The 18725-nt window shown below is 36.4% G+C and overlaps 1 protein-coding gene across 1 annotated transcript in view; it reads right to left on the bottom strand.

Annotated features, from left to right (window-relative positions):
- LOC104523239 (regulating synaptic membrane exocytosis protein 1) overlaps window positions 1–16687 on the bottom strand; it is a gene marked incomplete at its 5' end in the record, with an annotated part of 63914 nt that extends 47227 nt beyond the window's left edge. The window contains one exon of the mRNA XM_010165761.1: window positions 16521–16687. Coding sequence (XP_010164063.1) covers window positions 16521–16687 — 167 coding nt within the window. The remainder of the gene's footprint in view (window positions 1–16520) is intronic.
- Window positions 16688–18725: the final 2038 nt, after the last annotated feature.

The raw sequence follows: 18725 nt of genomic DNA, 5'->3' as shown, positions 1-18725 counted from the left end.
AATATATAGCTATATTTACATATAATATATAACATTTGCTACAAGATTAATTACTGTACGATTTATGGTATTTCATAAATTAATTTAAATGTGGTGCTTTACAAATCAAAGCACAAAAACACATCCCATGTCAAAATTCTCTCTAGCAAGTCAAGAGATTTTTTTAGACCATAAAGAAGTTGGTTGATTCAATGAAATAATCATTTTGTACAGTCTGTACCAACTGGAATTACATATTGATCTAACATGCACATTGATCATATATTAAATCCATGAAATGGTTATTAGAATCAGAAAAAAACTTGCTCCTCCTGTAAATTCAACATATTAGAGCCCTGTTGGTGTATTAAGAGAGCTGAAATTCTGTAACTCTTGTAAATTGTATCTGTTCTTGACAATATGCCTGTATCGTAAAGAAGTGCTACTCAGGGTCTGGAATGACAAAGTCCCAGCCCCATTTGTGTTCAGTGTGTAAACTCTCACTGAGGCAAGGGTTGGGGAAGATTTCATTACAGAATTCTCCTCTGGGAGCTTAACTGGTTAACATTCTACTTTGGAAGATAAGGAAATTTCCATGTTGGAATATAATAACAGAATCTGTTTTGTGAAAATGCCTTTCTCAGTAAACACACTGACCAGTGAATACTTCAGGTTTCACAGCTCTGACACATCTCTCTTTTTTAAACTTGTAAAATTATAATTTCTCCATGAAATTAAAGAATAATAATTCAGAATCTACATCTGAACACTAGAAAAGAACATTTCATCAAGTTAATTTATATTCTCTGAAACAAACAGAGCAATTGTGTCTGTATGCAGGACCCATGTGTCTGCCTGTGCATACCCAAGGCACTGTCAGCCTGAAGCCAACTAATCACATGAATCATAAATGAAATCAACACAAAAGCAGTTAAGTTACTGCAGGGAGGGTGCTCAGGGTTAAGTTTTGCTATTAATGCTGATGGGGGCAGGCTAATGGAAATCAAAGGGCAAACAGCTCTGTTGACCCAAACTTGACTGCAAATAGCCAGGTGTATTTTAAGTTCTAGTGTACCAAACATAGCAAGCACGTAAATGTTAAATCTGTATCAAGAAAATAAGTACTGGGGGGGTGTGTATGACAAATACAAAAATGTAGAGTTTTTTATGCTCACCACAGAATGGAGGAAACTTTCTTCAGCAGCAAGAAAGCTGATGTCACTGGGCTTGCTTTCTTTGCATAACATTCAGCAATAACATATTATTGTCTCTGTTACAACATGCTGCATTGCTTTTTCCTCTCCAAAGTGTGAGGTACTGAAGTACCTGTGATCTGACTGCTCTTCATGTAGAACACTACATCAATGATATGAAACAGATGGCTCACTGCTCCTTTACAAAAGTCAATAATAGCAACACGCAATAGCGACGAAATAGGGAATGAAGGAGGAAACTCTGAAAAGCTAAACAGAACAGTGGAAGGACAGAATTAACAAAGAAAATATAAAAAACATTTTTTAAAAGGTAAACTGAGATGAAGACAAAGCAAGTGAGAGCTACTCTGAGGTCTGAGCCATATCTAAAAGTATTTTCCTACATTTCCTCATTCTAAAACCAGCATGTACTGCCTGTTAAAAATTTTAGTGCAATGTTCTTATACTAAAAGTTTATGAATGGTATTTCATCTTAATCAACTGCAATAATTAAATGAAAAACCAATTAAAATTATTTTCAGACTTTTTCAAATCATTAAGAAAGGCTGCTAGTACCATGACAGTTTCTTTGAAAGAGGAAGCATAATTAGATAATTAAAAATGCACAAGCAATGCTCCATAGTACATTTTTCATGTACAGATGTTCTGAAGGGATTAAAGACTCCATATCCCTCCCTCTCTGACAGACATATAAAGCAGTTTATTATGACGGATTTGAAAAAATCATTATCTTTAGATAATGAATAATTAGAACATTAATTAATCTGGCTTCACCTTGGTTTTGTATATAAATGACCTCAGAACCAGAAGTTTCCATCTGTAATATACTGTTTGAGGGTAAAAAGGATAAATTATATTTTTTAAGCAGCATAACGGTTTTCATATATCTTGCCTCCATGATAATAATTTGGAGGATATTGTCCCTTATTTTCCCCCTAAAAAGCAAAAGTTGTGACTCAGGTTACACCAGAGTGCTTGCCTTTGCCCCAGGAAAGACCATGTAAGAAGCAATATTAATGAATCCACTATACATGTTCAAAATGTTTCTCTCTTTAATGAAACTGAGAAGTACACTAGTTCACGGAATAGTTTTGGTGTTCATTTTTGAGGTGCAGCAATCTGGATAATCAGAAACAAAGTAGGATTGTCAGTTAACTTCAAGTTGCAGTGGAAGTTTACACTGTGTAGATTTTAAATGCAAAATGCCAGTCAGTTTTAATATTAATAGCTTGACTGTTAGTTATATCTATTCTTCAAATTTGTCAAACATTACAAATTTAGGTAGGAATTTTCCATGCCTGGTTTCTTGCCAAGGTTGAATTTCTTCTTTTATTTATTCTAAATTCCAGCTGAAATATCATTACAGATTGCCCAGTCCTTTTGGAAGAATTAAAAAAAAAAAAAAATCCATATTGTACTACCACATAATAATCAAATAGATAAATTCACTTTGCTTTGAGAAGTTCTTATGGCTGGTGCCTGACTGAAGGATGCTAATGAGGTGATCCTTCTGTTTGGTACAAACTGTTTTATGTTCCCTTGAATATCTGTAAATTTGGTAAAACATCATCTTTAAGTCATAACTCTCATGTTAAGAGACTTCGAAGAGATCAACAGTTGAAATATCAGGAGACTTTCTATTACAAAGCAGCATTGCACTCCCTCACAGCTTCTATTGCTAAATAGATTGTACATTTCCTGAATACTAGCATTTTACCTCAAGGCTAGAGACAGAAAGTCAGTATTTCCCAGAAATTGCTTATTTTGGCTACTCTGGATCTGGGAAAGTTAGCTGGACTGTCTAGGATGCAGGGAGGCTGCATTTTCTGTTAGCCATCAGGCCTGACCCAAGACAAAGTCATCTGATTGGACTGCAAATAATAGGTGAGATGGATAATACTCCCTGGAATTAAAGAGACTGGTTCATGGTGATACTGAACTAGGAAGAGTAAGAAACTTGGAGAATAAATTCTTTTAATTGCTCTTTCTGAAGAATGAATGGTTCCCAAAAATTCCTGAGATTGAATGCAAACGTTTCTAACATACCATCACAAGTCTTCATTATATTATGACCCTTCCATGAGATGGTCAGTTTATCTTTTGTAGCAACAAAACTTTCATTATCCCCGTGGTTTTGCAGAGAAAGCATATCACTTTTTCATCTGCCACTCATCCTGTTTTGCATGGTGAACCCAGCAAACGTATAAACTGTGCGATCTTTTACTATGTAACTGGGTTTAACAAACCAGAATGTTCATGAACCATGTATGTTTTTCGCTCCAAACTTTCCACACGATGAGAGGATTGAATCCACAGCATCAAGCCAGAATAAACTCACATGCAACAGGCAGCATATGATCACCAATGAAGACACATTTGAAGTGACTTGTTGATCATCACATAAAAGCTATGGAGCAGAGACCTGAAGAGATTTATTTTCCAAGAGCAGTCATTATCTAGCTGAACCCAAAGAACATCCTTTCTTTTCCCCCCTCATTCTCTGAACAAGTTCTACCTTCTGTAACAAAGAGAATTTGAGTTTTAAAGACGACCAACTCTTTCTGTGTACTGTCTTCATTTATCCCTGGAACAGGTCCATATCATGCACTGATTGAAGCAATTTCCATGGAGAGAAATGTGTGACTAATTAAATGAGTATGCCTACACACAAAAAGGTCAGACTTGGTTCTAGTATTTCCTATCTTTCAGCACTTAGCTTCACACTCTTCATATTCTTTTCATGTAAATTTTGCAAAAGTTTCCCTTAGTAGGTATTCGTTATATTACATATATTTCAATTCAGTGCTTTATGTCATTAGAAACCTTGACTTATAAGCAGTAGAACTGATTTTTGTAGTATTCAGTTCAGATATGCAAGCAATAATCCTGCTATTTTTCAGTCACTCTCTCCTGATTTTTAAAAACACATACATCACTCTGAGACCCATAAAATGTTTTATTGCTTTCCATTTTAGGCTACATTTTTAATCAGGTGGATTTTTATAAAACCACACTTTATTCTAATACATCAAGAACTGAAGAGTGAACAGCCATAAACTTAACAAATCAGAATTGTTAAGTTTGTTCTTTCTGTTTTCAGTTGAAATACTGACTGAGGGGTTTTGGTGATTTTAAATTTATTCTGACAGCTCTTCAAGCCAATTTGCTGGTCATTATCAATTTCAGTGAGTGAAATTCAGTGAATTGCTTCACCAGCCAATTCAGTGAATTGCTTAGCTAGCTAAACTTTGTTAAAAATTCAATTTTTCTGACTTTCTACATCTGAGTAACTTTTATTGATGAACTTAAGCATACCTTCACTATTCTGGCTGAACTCTTATACTTCATTAGGCTTGAATTTCTCTCCCAACCATCTGTAAGTTATGTTATTTGGAGGCACGGAGACTAACCATAAAATCACAGACTAATGTGAAAGATCACTCTCAAACCAAATTACTGTATAGTCTCTTCCAGCACTTGTTTGAAAGAAAACAGTCCTTACAGTTACTATTCTGGTACTATTCATACGTTCCCTCGATATAAAGACATGAAGTAACACAGGGACCAAAAGCTTCATGTAAACAAACCAGCTCTGGAGTGAGAAGCCACAGAGCTGCACTTAGTGGTCCCCTATCCAACCTCAGGAAAGGCAGGATTCCTGGTCTGGGCACAGCAGGTTGCCTACATGAGATAATATGCTGGGACAAAGCTGTTGTATATGAATAGCTGTGTACACACTATGTGATTATATCAATTGAAAAAGGGAATTTAACCACAAAATATAGACAAATACTTTCAGATATTATGGCAGGGATTATCCAGAAGCAGGGATACGTCCAGCATAGGCAGCATGATGGTACCGCAGTGCCAGAGGTGGTGGAAAAATCCCTTCCTTCCCATTGTCTTTCTACATGAGTTTCTTACGCTGTGATACGGTTTGGGTAACCTGACCTCAGCTATATTTTTTTAGCTTTCTTAAATTCTGACCAGCTCATAATGTGATAGTTTATTGCCAACATAACATCATTTAGATCAGGAAGAATTTTACAGAATATACCCCTATCAAAAACATTTATCTTTTTAACTTCACAGCATTATACTAAAGCCAGAAACAAGAAGAGAGGACGTTATTGCATATGCACCTATCTACACATACAAACACATACAGAATATGTCAACTATGCCCCTAAACAAAAACTGAGAAAGAAGTAGACATACTCCCAACTTCTCAGGGAGCTAGGAACACAGATGAGACAACCAAGTCTTAAAACTGCCCGATGATGAAAAGGTTCCTAGAGAAGCTTTATCCCCATGGCTTTGCCTAAAAGTCTTGATCAGGCTTTTTGCTGCATAAATACTTTTTCTACTATTACGATCTTGAAGTTTTAAAGAGATGCTTCTTAATTTCTCAGATCTGAAGACAGTAAGAACACACTTGTCCACATCTGTGATGCTCTTAGTCTTTGCTAACCTTGGTAGGGAATTAGTATTAGCCATAAATTGCATTTTGCACTATATTAAAATTATATTATCTTTCAAGACAATTTAGCTTGGACTGATTGGTCTTACATCCATATTTCTCAATTTTAAATTGTTGTATTTTAAGCAATGTAGCAGTCATACCACTACTACTCAACACTGAAGACTGACAAGTTTTCCATCAGCTTGAACTTTCGATGCGTGTGAAAAATTGAGACGTAGTCTAGTCATTTAAAAGACCTCTCTGTATTGACAAATATTAGTTACCCCTCTAGGGGGAAGCTAAATAAAGGTATCAGTTTGTTAGTCAAACACCCAGCTTGTAAATGAAAAGATGAAATAGTGTGCTTTTTAAACCCAGATGTAAAATGCTACTATTATGCTTATATTTTCCAGAGAATAATGTTCTAACTAATCATAAAAAAATTACTAATACTTGTAAAAATGTATCACTATCTTGAGTACAGACTTGTTAAAAGAGTTTCAAGTGTTATTTATCATACACATCTCTGAAAGTCAAATTATTTTTTGGTTTATAAACCTTCAATTCAGAAAAAAAAGACAAAAATTACTGAACTTCATTTTTTAACTCAGATATGAAATTTCTGAGCTTTTAGTTTTGTTTCCTGTGTTCTTTATTCAATCCTTACAGCTTCTGTCACTTGTTCCCCTACTGGCTCATGGTGGTGAATTTCAACCACTTTGGGAAGGAGTTCCTGTGTTCTTTATTCAATCCTTACAGCTTCTGTCACTTGTTCCCCTGCTGGCTCATGGTGGTGAATTTCAACCAGAACTGATCCTTTGGGAAGGAGCTGAAGATACCAAGGTTTTACAAGTTTTGTGAAGTCTGATAACTATGCAGATAACAGCTACATTACATAAGGTGCCCTGCTGAAGAAAGGTTGCTATATGATCTCAGTACTTATCTATTCTCTTTGGTCTGCCAGATGGACACTCTGGGTAGGGGAAGATCATGGAGATAGATACAGCAGAGGAGGGAGGTGACTGCAGTGTGGGGTGCTAGGTTGTGACCCTCCACTGAGTTGTTCCAAAACATCTTGTATGCATGGTCTTTTAACTACAATAAATACTAAAGTTGAATTGACTTTGATTAATTTATTTTCATCAACCCTCCATGTTTTAGTTATTACTTACGTATCTTTTGTGAGCACAGCAATAATGCAAACATGTACCAAACACGTACTTACAGATGTAACACACAGGGCAAATGAACACACTAAGTGTGGAAAGCCCACATTCAAAAACTGATTGAATCTAGTACCCACTGTTGATGGCCTTGATTTCACCTAATTTTATTCTTGCAGTAGGAGTTTGATTAGCAACTACGGAGTTGGGTAAGTTTCATTTACAATCTTAAAGTGTCCTATGAGTCGAAAAATACTGCTTCTTATAATGCTACCACATATGCTATTCTCTGCATTATTAATAGAGAGAGGCTCTTTGGATTGAACAAATGCTAACACCAGTCACATAATAAAATGTTAATTTAAACATCCTGATTTTAAATAAGGACTTTGCAATAGAAAATTCCAAGATGAAAAGGAATCTTCTGAAAACACAGCAGACATATGGCTATGAATCCAATGAAGGTTTTTATTGTTTATTTTTAATAGTAAGATCCATGGAAAGTCTTCAGTCTATTAGCAGCACTGGCTACATTATGGATGCTCCCGTTCCAGCTATGGGAGGGAAGATGTTCTTTATTGCAATATCAGCTAATTTATCTCACTCAGTATTTAAACACAGAACTATAAACCACTGAAGCAACTTCACAATAAATGTTGCTTATTACATTACATAAGAAAATGAGTCTCTACTTAGTGACCCTAAATGTCTTGTTTACAGCAGAAACCTTGACTACAAAGAAACAGTCATACATGGGCAAATTATCAGCAATATAATTAGTGTCATAAATATAGAAGTTGTCTTCTGGTATTTATAACACTCTTTTTTTACACCAAAATGGAATTCCATTACTGTTCTAGTCATGCTGCACAATTGCTAAAGCAGTATAATTTCTTAGTTTCGATACTGACTTTAATAGCTTGTATTTATCAGTTAAAAATAAATAATTGAAAAATATTTGGGAAATCAAAGCAGATGGTCACTACTGCCATGTGCTCAATTAGCTTTTCAATACAAGTGCTGAAAGAGTCTAATTCCTGAACCTAATGGGAATGGAAAAGTGCTTGACAATTCCATGCAAGTGCTCAACACAGGGCAGAAGCCCAGTCAGCCAGAATAAAACATACAAACAAGTGTTAACCTTCTGATTCAGTGTAAGTGCTGCCATGGGCTTGAATCTTTCTTTCCAGCAAAGCATGTGTGGTGCAGCACAGAATCTGTGGATCACACACAGAGTACGACCTTGGATTTCTGTGGAAGTTAGCTGAATAAAAGAGAAGAATCAAACTATAGTGAAGTGTCTCCTATATTACTTGTATTATTTTATTTTTTGGGCATAACAAAAATGGTGGAGAGACTGGCCCAATGTTTCCAGGGAAGAATGAAAAGTAGCAATAAATTTTTCTTTACGGTGAAGCAGTTTAGGTAATTCTTTCTTCTGCTTGGAAGCAAACAAAATCTCCCCACCAGTCTAAACTGAAAAAATGGACCACAGGAGGTTCTAGAAACAGAAAGTAATTCAATAAATTTCATCCTGGGGAACACTGTGCATTGCCCTCACTAGCAGTAAACACATTTGAAGAAGGGCCAACAAAAGAAACAAGTAAGTTTTAATCTAATTTTTAAAAAAATCAGTTCTACTCTATATATAAAGTGAGAAATTACATAGGTTGAAAAACTTTGGCTTTTGGAAGCCATCTAGTACTAGAGGACTATAATGTAGCAGACAATAATATCATAAAATGCAGTGGCTACACACTGAAGTTAGAAAACAGATATTTAGTTCCTATGAAGTTGAGAGACTTTATGTGTTTACAAATGTTACCCAGTTTTTCAGTTACAGTTTACTGAACTGTAACTCAAAACCTAAAAGTTAATCTTGTAGGTTAAAGTGTGAGGCTTGAAATTTGATTCTGAACTATAAAGGCTACTAAAATCAGTATGACTTAATAATTCAAATTAGAAGGAAGAACCACTTATTTCTGATAATCTTCCCATTATTTGTATATTTAAGCACAAAAGAAATATATTATTGCATTATAAATATATTAATTTAATCATTGTAGCTCAGTTCTAGTATCTCATATTTCTTACTTAGAAAGGAGAGGTTCCTGTTTATATAGAAGATAAAGAATTTCATACTTATGTGAATTACAGCCTAATCACTTTAAAAAAAAATTGTACCTGAAAATTACAGGATCTACAAGTTGTCATGGTGAAGAAATACTCAGACCAAGAAATATTCTTGTTAAGCTTAAATTTCAGAGACATAATTTTTAAAATGAATTAGGAACTCTCTCATCCTTTTGAACATTAAAAATAATGAAAATGAAAAGAAAGCTTTGGAAAAGAAGACAAGTTCAGTTTTATCTCCCCAGAACCATGCCAGTTCATATTACGAACAGAAATTAGTATCATTTCAATGAACGCCTTTGCACTGGGGCTTTGAACATGGATTAAAAAATCATATTGAAGTATGGATTCTGATGATCCACAGTGAAGCTGATGAATTACAACTGCAGCCATCTATACATTTGCAAGTGCTTAGCTATGCAAGCTTTGAAGCAGATATATGAAAGATGAACAGCAAATGAGAACTTAGTCCAAGAGAAATGTGACAACCTGTAACAATCTGTAGTTAAAATTCCCAAAAAGAAAAGCTGGTCTGATTCATATGTGAATATATATGCAGCAGAATTCACAATTCCTGGTACTGCTACAGGTATGTAATTGACTGTGTGGTGCTTTAGGCCTGAGAAGTGTGGAACAGACTTTCCACAGTGATGTTCTGAAATGCTGCACATGGTAGAGTTTAACCACAAAAGCAAGAAACATCCTTTTGAAAATGCCAATTAAGGGCTAGATTTTCAACATAATGCAGACTGATATTGCCACAGTGCTGTTTGTGGACCTGTGGAGATTGTAGTTGCTGGGATCTAGCTCTTCATACATTGCTAAAATCTGCTTCTACTGAGAAAGAGACCCAGATGAGCACACTGCTAGAACACTGTGATCATTAACCCCTGATGGCATACAGCTAGGCATGCAAGTAATAAGATACTTTTTTTTAATCTGTTTGGCAGTGCTGCAGCATATATAGTATACAAGATGAATCTACTATGTCTTCTAGTAGGACATCCTGAAGGCACTCAAAATCCTAGAATGAGGAACCGTTACATTTCCAAATGCATGGAGATGTCTTCTTTGCCAGATAAGGATCTGGGTTGACAGTATCTTGCACAATTAGAATAATATTTATTTTTATACTGAATGCTGGTAGTGAGAGCTATAAAAATCAGGAACATCCAATTTGGCCTAGTATACCCAAACAGATCCTTCTCATGTTAAGCTACGGTACTGCATATTTCACTACAAATTTATATAGCTCAATCTTTTCTTTATATAATGTGAACTTGCCCTTACACAAGTTTGTATAAGGAACATGGGATCAAACATATACAAGGTACAAAAAAATTCTTAATATTCAACACATTTTCAGGATACTCTTCCAGATTTAGATAATGAGTGTTTCATGGTGAATATCCCACACAAAGCCAGTCTGAAACTACCCATGAATTTGTTCCCATTTTCCAGATCATTTGCTTTTATTGACAAATAAACTGCATTGTTCTTCTGTTGTTGCCTCCACTAGTTCTGTCCATGTTTCTATAATAATAATTAAAAGGCTTTACATTTTGGGTTTTTTTCTATGAACGAAGAATCTTAACTACACCCTGTATGCTGTGGCTCAAATTCAATACACAGATTTCAATTACTTTTGTAATTAACATGAAATGGATGGATTTCTTTATTTCAACAGAGACCTCAGTCTCATCAACTGAAATGCATGAAAAGCCCTGGTGTAATATGTTTTCCTTGACTGTCATGACATGAAGTTAAACTTTGCTCAGCTGGCTCTCTGGTGCAGTACTGCTGCACTTCAAGTGAATTAGTGAGCTGACAAGGACGGATGTAGCCCTAGTCTAAACGGATGGTGGGGAATGGACTGAACAACTTTATTGCACAGGCCACATCACATACATTTATGATGGTAACAGGCAGCACTATTGGGAAGGCTGAGAAGAGGTCAGAAGACCTCGCAGACTCTCTCTACTCCATTCTCCCTCATCACCATAAATTGTATTTAACTAGCTCCAATGTACGATTTGGAAGGATGGAAAACCAACAGGAGAAAATTTATTTCCAAGACTGAGAGAGCTCTCTGGCTACATCTCCTTGAGAGATCTGCAGATCAATACTGCTGTTTGACCTCAATGAGATGTCAAACCTCCAGTTACTTCATCTAGCTCCACACTAAAGACATCAAGCATTTCATGTAAGAGAACAGCATAATAAACAGCATGAAATGAAACTCTGAAAAGAAAGAGGTATCTCTGTGTATAAATATTATTAAATAAGAGGGAGCTATAAGCACAGAAAAGCAGTCAGTCAGCACTCACCATTTCCCAATGAACTCCAAGCAGAATGTCTCTGAGCAGGTCTAGAAGTGGGGAAGGGAGAGGTCTTATTTGAGTCACTGGGAGCCTTTGGCTTCGAGTTTGCAAGCTCATCACCTTAAGAGCTTGAAAAAGCTGGCTCCACAGTAACTAACAGGACAAAAAAGTAAACCAGCATAAGGATGGGGACCTTATCCTGTGCTAGGGAGTCTTCTATATTTATATAGAGCCAGCAGACTCCCTCTCTAGAACTGTGAATTTCCAGAACTGTCACAGCAACTATGAAAGTCCCCAAATGCTCTGAAAAGAAAGCATCCTGGCCTGTACCAGAAACAGTGTAGCCAGCAGGAGTAGGGAAGTGATTGTGCCTCTGTCCTCGGCACTGGTGAGGCCGCACCCTGAGTTCTGTGTTCAGTTTTGGGCCCCTCACTACAAGAAGGACATTGAGTTGCTGGAGCGTGTGCAAAGAATGGCAACAAAGCTGGTGAAGGGCGCTGACTACTCACAATCAACCTCTTGTTCTGTATATTTGTAAATGGTTTCCAGGTCTATTTGCTCCATCACCTTCCCAGGGGTTGAGCTGAGGCTAACAGGCCTATAGTTCCCCAGATCCCCCTTTCCCTTCTTGAAGTTAGTAGTGACAATTTATTTCTTTCAGTCTTCAAGAACATAATCTGGTTGCCATGATGTTCCAAAGACAATTGAGTGACCTGGCAATGATATTGGTCAGCACCAGCTTGTTTAGTACTCATGGGCACATCTTGTCAGGTGCCAACAACTTGTACGTGTCCAGCTGGTTCAAATGATGCCTGATCTGATCATCCTTTGCTGAGTCATTGCTCCAGACTTTCTCTCTGGTCATCAATGCACTCCAGAAACTGACTGGATTGTTTGTGCCCACTCATCCAGCAGATATCAGGATGGTTCAAGCTCCCCATGCAAACTAGACCCTGTGAAAGTGAATCTTCTTCCAGTTGTTGGAAGAAGGTTTCATCTGCTTCTTCTTCCTGATCAGGAAGTCCATAGCAGGCATCCACAACAACATGACATTGATTGGCCATCTAATACTGACTCATAATCTTTCATCTCCAGGCAGAGCTCCCGGCTCTCTCACATAAAGGGCAATGCCCCTTCCTTGCTATGTTTCCATGGAACACAGTGCTCCAGTAATGTGAGCTATCCTACCATATGCCTGTGATCTTGATGAGATCATAGCCTTGCAGCTTCACAATGTACCTCTAATTCCTTGTTTGTTCTCCATGCAATAGCACACAGGCCATTCAGAGAGCCACCCAACTGTATTGATCTCCCAGAAAAGGTATAAGAGTCTCTTCTCAAGCATCTCCTTATTCATGTGCATACGCTCAAGGTGAGCTCCTTTTTGCCCCGTTTTGTTGATTATGAGGTCCTGCCTGTCTACATTACTGTTCAACCTCTGCTTGCCAACTCATCAACCACTTCCTCACTTGTTCACGTGTTGTCATTTTGCTCCCCTGTTGTCCCTGACTCAAAGCTCAAGTGTACTAGCGCTAAAGTTCTAGTGTACTGAAAGAATAACAGCTACAGGCAAATTGTATGTGCTGTTTTGGAAATTGTGAATGAACAAGTTCATCAGAGAGGGCCAAAAAAGTTGTTTTTCTTCAGTAATGTACTGAGAACATACCTGAATGCCAAGAAGCGTATATAAGTTTGAGAAACAAGCCATTCAGTGGCATGGTATAATACGTGAAAGAAATTGTGACTGGTTTAAGTCCACTGTTACAACCTATTATACTGTCCTCTTTTTAATAATTTCCTATTCAAAATATTTTAATTAAACTTAAGCATTCAATTAAGCAAAGCATGTAAACCAGATGAAAATATAGCACATACATAACTACATTATTGTATACCAGACATTTATTAAGATACTAAATATAATTCTTACTAAAGATGTGATACTAGCAAATACAGTTCTTACTAAAGATGTGATTTGCAAATTTAAAATGAGGAATAACTGTTCCTAATGCAGGGAATGTTTGAAATTCAGATACACAGACAGAAATTCACCTTAAATGTAGTCATCTAGTCTTTCATATACTTGGCAGATTTTGTTTAATCAGATTAAGGTGAAACATTTTATGGTAGACAAATTGACAAATTCTCCAGAATAGAAATCTCCAGCTCACCTCCAGCATGCATGACAGTTCCCTCCTTGACTTCACCAAGAAGTCCAGGTACCTTTGGTATCTTTGCACAAAAGGTCTCTAATGAAAAATGATGCAACGACATCATTGGGAATAATTTTTAATGAAGTGAGCAAATGTCCTTCTTTTGTCTGCTCAAGCCTATACAGTGCTGACTAAGCACCATGTATTTAATATAGATATTTATTTATCAGTCACTTACATTAAACCACAAAGAATTTCCTTCTGCTTCATTTAGGATATGAGAAACGTTCCCAAGTCATATACAGTAAAATCTGTAGCATATGCAGGCACAAAGGATTGCCTGACTGTATTATGAATGCATAAAGATCATGACTGATCAAAGTAAACCTCCATAAAGAACAACTGGTAATCTGACTTCAATCATGAAATACACACCAACTCCAAATGCTATAGCAAGCCAAATTCATAAGGCTGATTCAAGTCAAAAGTTCTAGAACACTTTGTTCCCAAAATTCAGGGAACGTTTTGTTCCCAGATCAAAAATTCCTGATATTTTCCTGCACTTCCACCAGAAAGCATGGCAGTCAACCAGACTTCCCAGAATAGTAACATGAAAGACATTTGGAATAATTTCATATGCAGACTAGTTTATTCACACATAGCCCTTTTTTATAACATCCACCTGAAAATGCTAAACAAATTAGAAATTAAGAATCTGTTTTATATACTTATATTTAGAACTTGCATCAATCATAATTCCCTCTTACTGCATATTGGAAGTGTTAATCAACGAAATCTCCAGACTGAAGATTAAGTAATGATATTTTTCACGCATGCTATGTCACAGCTTTCTGACAGGTAATTCGATTACAAATATACTGTAGAAATGAAATTAGTCTTCTGGCTTAAAAGGTTTAGACACAGTCTTGTCATTGATTAAAGGAAAGCAAAGATTTGATTTCATTCTCCCTATGTTACAAACTTCTTCAGCATGCTCATGTTTCCTTTTACTACAAAACTTTAAATTTGAGAGTTTTGACCCAAAGAGCAGCTATAGTAATTTGAACATTGAAGAGCACAATGTAATTCGAATATAAGTGGAGTTACTCACTAAAAATTCCCCAAAACCCCACAAATTTTTACACATTTACAGCTAATACCCATACACTTTAGAGCCATGGGATAAAGAGATGTGTTTCCATGTTTTAAAATCTTTACTGCTTGAATAAAGAAATAACTATTTATAAACCTAGGATAATACGGAATGCATTGTCTGAACTGATAGAATCTCAAATCTCCAAAATTGAAAGAGAAGAAAGAGATTGATTGATTCTGCCTGGATTGATAGGGAAAAGGCATCAGTTAGCTTTTTAAAGGAACTTTCCTCTCTTAGGATTTGGGAGGAAAGGACAGGAAGCTGTTTGTGCTGTCAGAACTTGTGGTGTAGTTATTGGATATAAACTACACTCACGATGACCTGAAACCTCTGTCCTGACATTTAAAAGTAAAGATATTTTATACAAAATTACAACAAAAGTTTGCTTTCTTAATGATAGCCCTGAAGATGGCAGTATCTTGCATTTTTTAATGTCTAGGAGGTAAATTTCTATCACTTTTCACAGATGCATTAATGTGAGGGATGATGGGTCTGCTCCCATGGCAGACACTTGGTTTTGTACGCTACGTCAGCTAATCCTGCTACTCATTAGAATGGAAGAGGTTGAACGAGAGCAAGGATTTGACCTTAGGTTTCCCACTTTCCAGCCTCACATGAGGTTAGCCGTTGTCCTGGTTCTGATATTTGTGATCAGACATTCTGAACTCAAAGAACATTTCTGATAAAATCTGTTAAACACATAGATATTTATGGGAAAAAATCCTATTTTGTTCAGCCTGACAAAGATACCATGACAGGGCCTAGCTGAGAAAATTCAATGTCTACAAAATACAGGTATTTTGGTATGATTAAAGCCCTCTGTAAGAGACAAGTACTGAAAAGCTAGGACATAACAAAATGCAGTATTTAAACACATGAATTGAAATAACCTTAAATACTTGAATAACTTTAAATACATTTACAGTTCGACCACAGTGTTATGCTGGATTGTGGATTACTGCAACTGTCAGGCTATAATTTAATCAATCTGAAACACGACATTGTTTGGATAGCATTGTAATTTTTTGTTAACACAAAAGCTAGTGGAGCTAGTTCGTATATAAAGGTCAGTTTCTGAGTTTCCTAAACATCCCTTCCCATTGCATGAACAGATCAAAAAGCCTACAGCTGAACTTCTCAGACAGTGAGTCTATCTAGAAATGTTCTCAAGTACTAAATGATGCCATCCAGACTTTTTATCAGACTGATTTCCTCCATAAGGATACTTCTTTTAACAGTTACTAATTATTCTTGTGTCTTAAAACACTCAAAGACAAATTTCTGAGAGTTCAGACACTGGTAGATTTAATCAGACTACCAAGCCAATCCTACAGCCATTATAGCTGGTTGGAGTTTTGCCATCAAGTTAAATGATGAAAGGAACCAATCTGTGTATCTAAAAAAGCACTAAATGGAGAATATATTAAGAATGAAAGAGATATTTAGTTATTGATAATGCAAATGAATTAAACTACTTTTGAATGAGATATATCAAAATTACTATAATACTTGTTTCAAAGCTAGCAATTTATCATATGCATGAAAACAGGAAAATAAAGGCAGGTAGGCAGGGAAAGAAAAACACAGATTGAAAGAAGAACAAAGCTTTTATGTAAGAAAACTATTTAGATGAAAAATCTAGTAATATTTCTGCCATAATACTTTATTGGTGTATAGATTACACTGAGATGATAGTGTGTGTTCAAGTTCCACTTGCCACAAATCCATTATCTCCTCATGGGAAGTTTGCTTTCTGTTTTAGATGCACAACTGCAAAAATATTGCAATCTTAGGCTAGCAATGGAAGACAGTTTATATGTGCACAGACATTTTTCATAAATTCTTATGTTGTGGTCATCTGATGTCAATAATTTCTGGTTGTATTTTGGCACTAAATGAAAGAGGGTGTGATACAATTGAAGCTGCACTGAGAACTCACCTGATTCTGCCCCGAGGGCGTTCAGATTGCTCTGACATAAAACTTGTGCTGCTGAGGCGTGAGGCACTGCTGGTTCGGGAAATGGCTGACACATCACTGACATCACTATCTGATGATTTGGCAGAGACGTTATCACAACTTCTGTACTGATCTGTTTGTATATTATACTAGAGATCAAGAAAAGAAAGGGTGAGGAGTCTCATCAAAACACAACGCACATATTGAGACAACAAATGACCTAGAGTATGTTAATTCTAACCTCTTTTAGAACTAACAAAATTCGATGAAATTCAGAGAAACACCTATATTAAATAATGTCTTTTTATCTAGTAAAGAAACCAAACATGGTATTTATGGACTAAATAAGACACTTGAAATAAATTACAGCATTGGAACTGAAATAGGCTGCTAGTTCTTCAGTACACTATAACTAATAATGAAATATTTATACACTGGACAGACATCTCAAGCACAGGTAGACCATCTATTTGGCTACAGACCTTTTTTCAATTTTTCAAATGTTAAAAAATATGCTACGAAATACTGTACAGACTTAGTTTGGAACAGGAGAACTGTGTATGAATCTGGATGAACTGTAATGCTACAAGAAGCTGACACTAGGAATTCATTTTGATACCTAAGTTTTATCAGAAAAGGAAAAAAGTACATTTTCTACTGCAAAATACCTCTTTGTATCATGAGACTAGAGGAGTAGTCAGACAGAAAGATAACTCGGCAAAAATAGTATTGTTTTCAGACAGATCAGTGCCCTAATCTAGTTGCTGTTACAAGCACACATGTGAGAACCAGCAGAAGACCCAGCAGGAGGAATACAAGGCCAGGGGTAGAAATTTTTACCCTTTTGTTAACAGTAGAAGCTTTGATTAGTTAAAGCCAACTGCAACACTACACCACTTATTACATAACGCTCATATTACTCACATCGTCCATCAGACACATAAAAAGGGAACTGGGATTGTTTAGTCTGGAGAAAAGGAGGCTGAGGGGAGACCTTAATGCTCTCTACAACTGCTGGAAAAGAGGTTGTGGTGAGGTGGGTCTTGGTCTCTTCTCCCAAGTAACAAGCAATAGAACAGGAGGAAATGGTCTCAAGTTGTGATAGGGGAGGTTTAGATTGAATATCAGGAAAAATTTCTTAACTAAAAGAGTTGCCAAGCATTGGAACAGGTTTCCCAGGGAAGTGGCAGAGTCACCATCCTTAGAGGTATTTAAAAGATGTGTAGATGTGGTGCTTAGGGACATGGTTTAGTGGTTGACTTGGCAGTACTAGGTTAACAGTTGGACTCAATGATCTTAAAGGTCTTTTCCAACCTAAATGATTCTATGAAAAGGAAGCTTCAATCCTAGCAATGTCACACTTAGCTAAATCTTCAGTCACACAGATATGAGGTTAAAATAATTGTCAGATTTACAAAACAAAAACCCACTATCATTAGAGAGCAAGGTACCCTTGGCTGGAAAGCAACTAAACTAATGGAATACTTCCCAGGGCATATTATGGGAAAACTATTAACATGTGGGAACACTATACAGTTTTTGACAAGACACTCTGGGGAGTTCACATTCCAGATCTGTGCTCTGTAAAATTAAAATTGCAAGTCATAAAAGTTTATTTATGAATTATATACAAAGCTGTGACAGTCTGTGAACATCCCCAGCTCAATTAGGTTGTAGGCTGAGTCAGTTGGCAAATGTCATGACTTAAATTTAAAGCCTGGCAAACACAAGCTTGGGTTTGTATGGATGAATGTATCAGGTCTCCATTCTTCAAGATGCTTCTATTGCTGTGGTGCCTTTCAGTAACTATGTTTTGAGGTCTACACAGCACACTTAGAAATCACTTGGTAAAACATCTAAGATAAGATGAGGAAGTTAATGGGAGTAGAGAAGGGGAGGGAATAAAGAGGGTACTATGCACTGACTGTAAACATAGAAATCTGTAGAAGAAATGAAGGTTATACAAACTTAGTGTCTCAGTGTGTGTTTCAGGGTTACTCACTGCTCCTGGAAGGCATAAGCCAAGATTAAAAACATGAATCAATTTATAAATAAAAACCTGGTGGTTTGACCTGAGGAGTGTGCACTGAGGAATCTCCTAGCAACACCTTGGAGGTGCTTGCACCAGCTGACTGAATAAAAATATCTGCAGGATAGAAAGCTCTGGTTCACTAAAGGTAAATTTTC

The sequence above is a fragment of the Antrostomus carolinensis genome, unplaced genomic scaffold, assembly GCF_000700745.2.
Source record: "Antrostomus carolinensis isolate BGI_N321 unplaced genomic scaffold, ASM70074v2 scaffold1994, whole genome shotgun sequence".
In the NCBI taxonomy this organism is placed as follows: domain Eukaryota; kingdom Metazoa; phylum Chordata; class Aves; order Caprimulgiformes; family Caprimulgidae; genus Antrostomus; species Antrostomus carolinensis.
The sequence above is the reverse complement of the archived record's forward strand: the minus strand, read 5'-3'. Positions and strand labels throughout refer to the sequence as shown.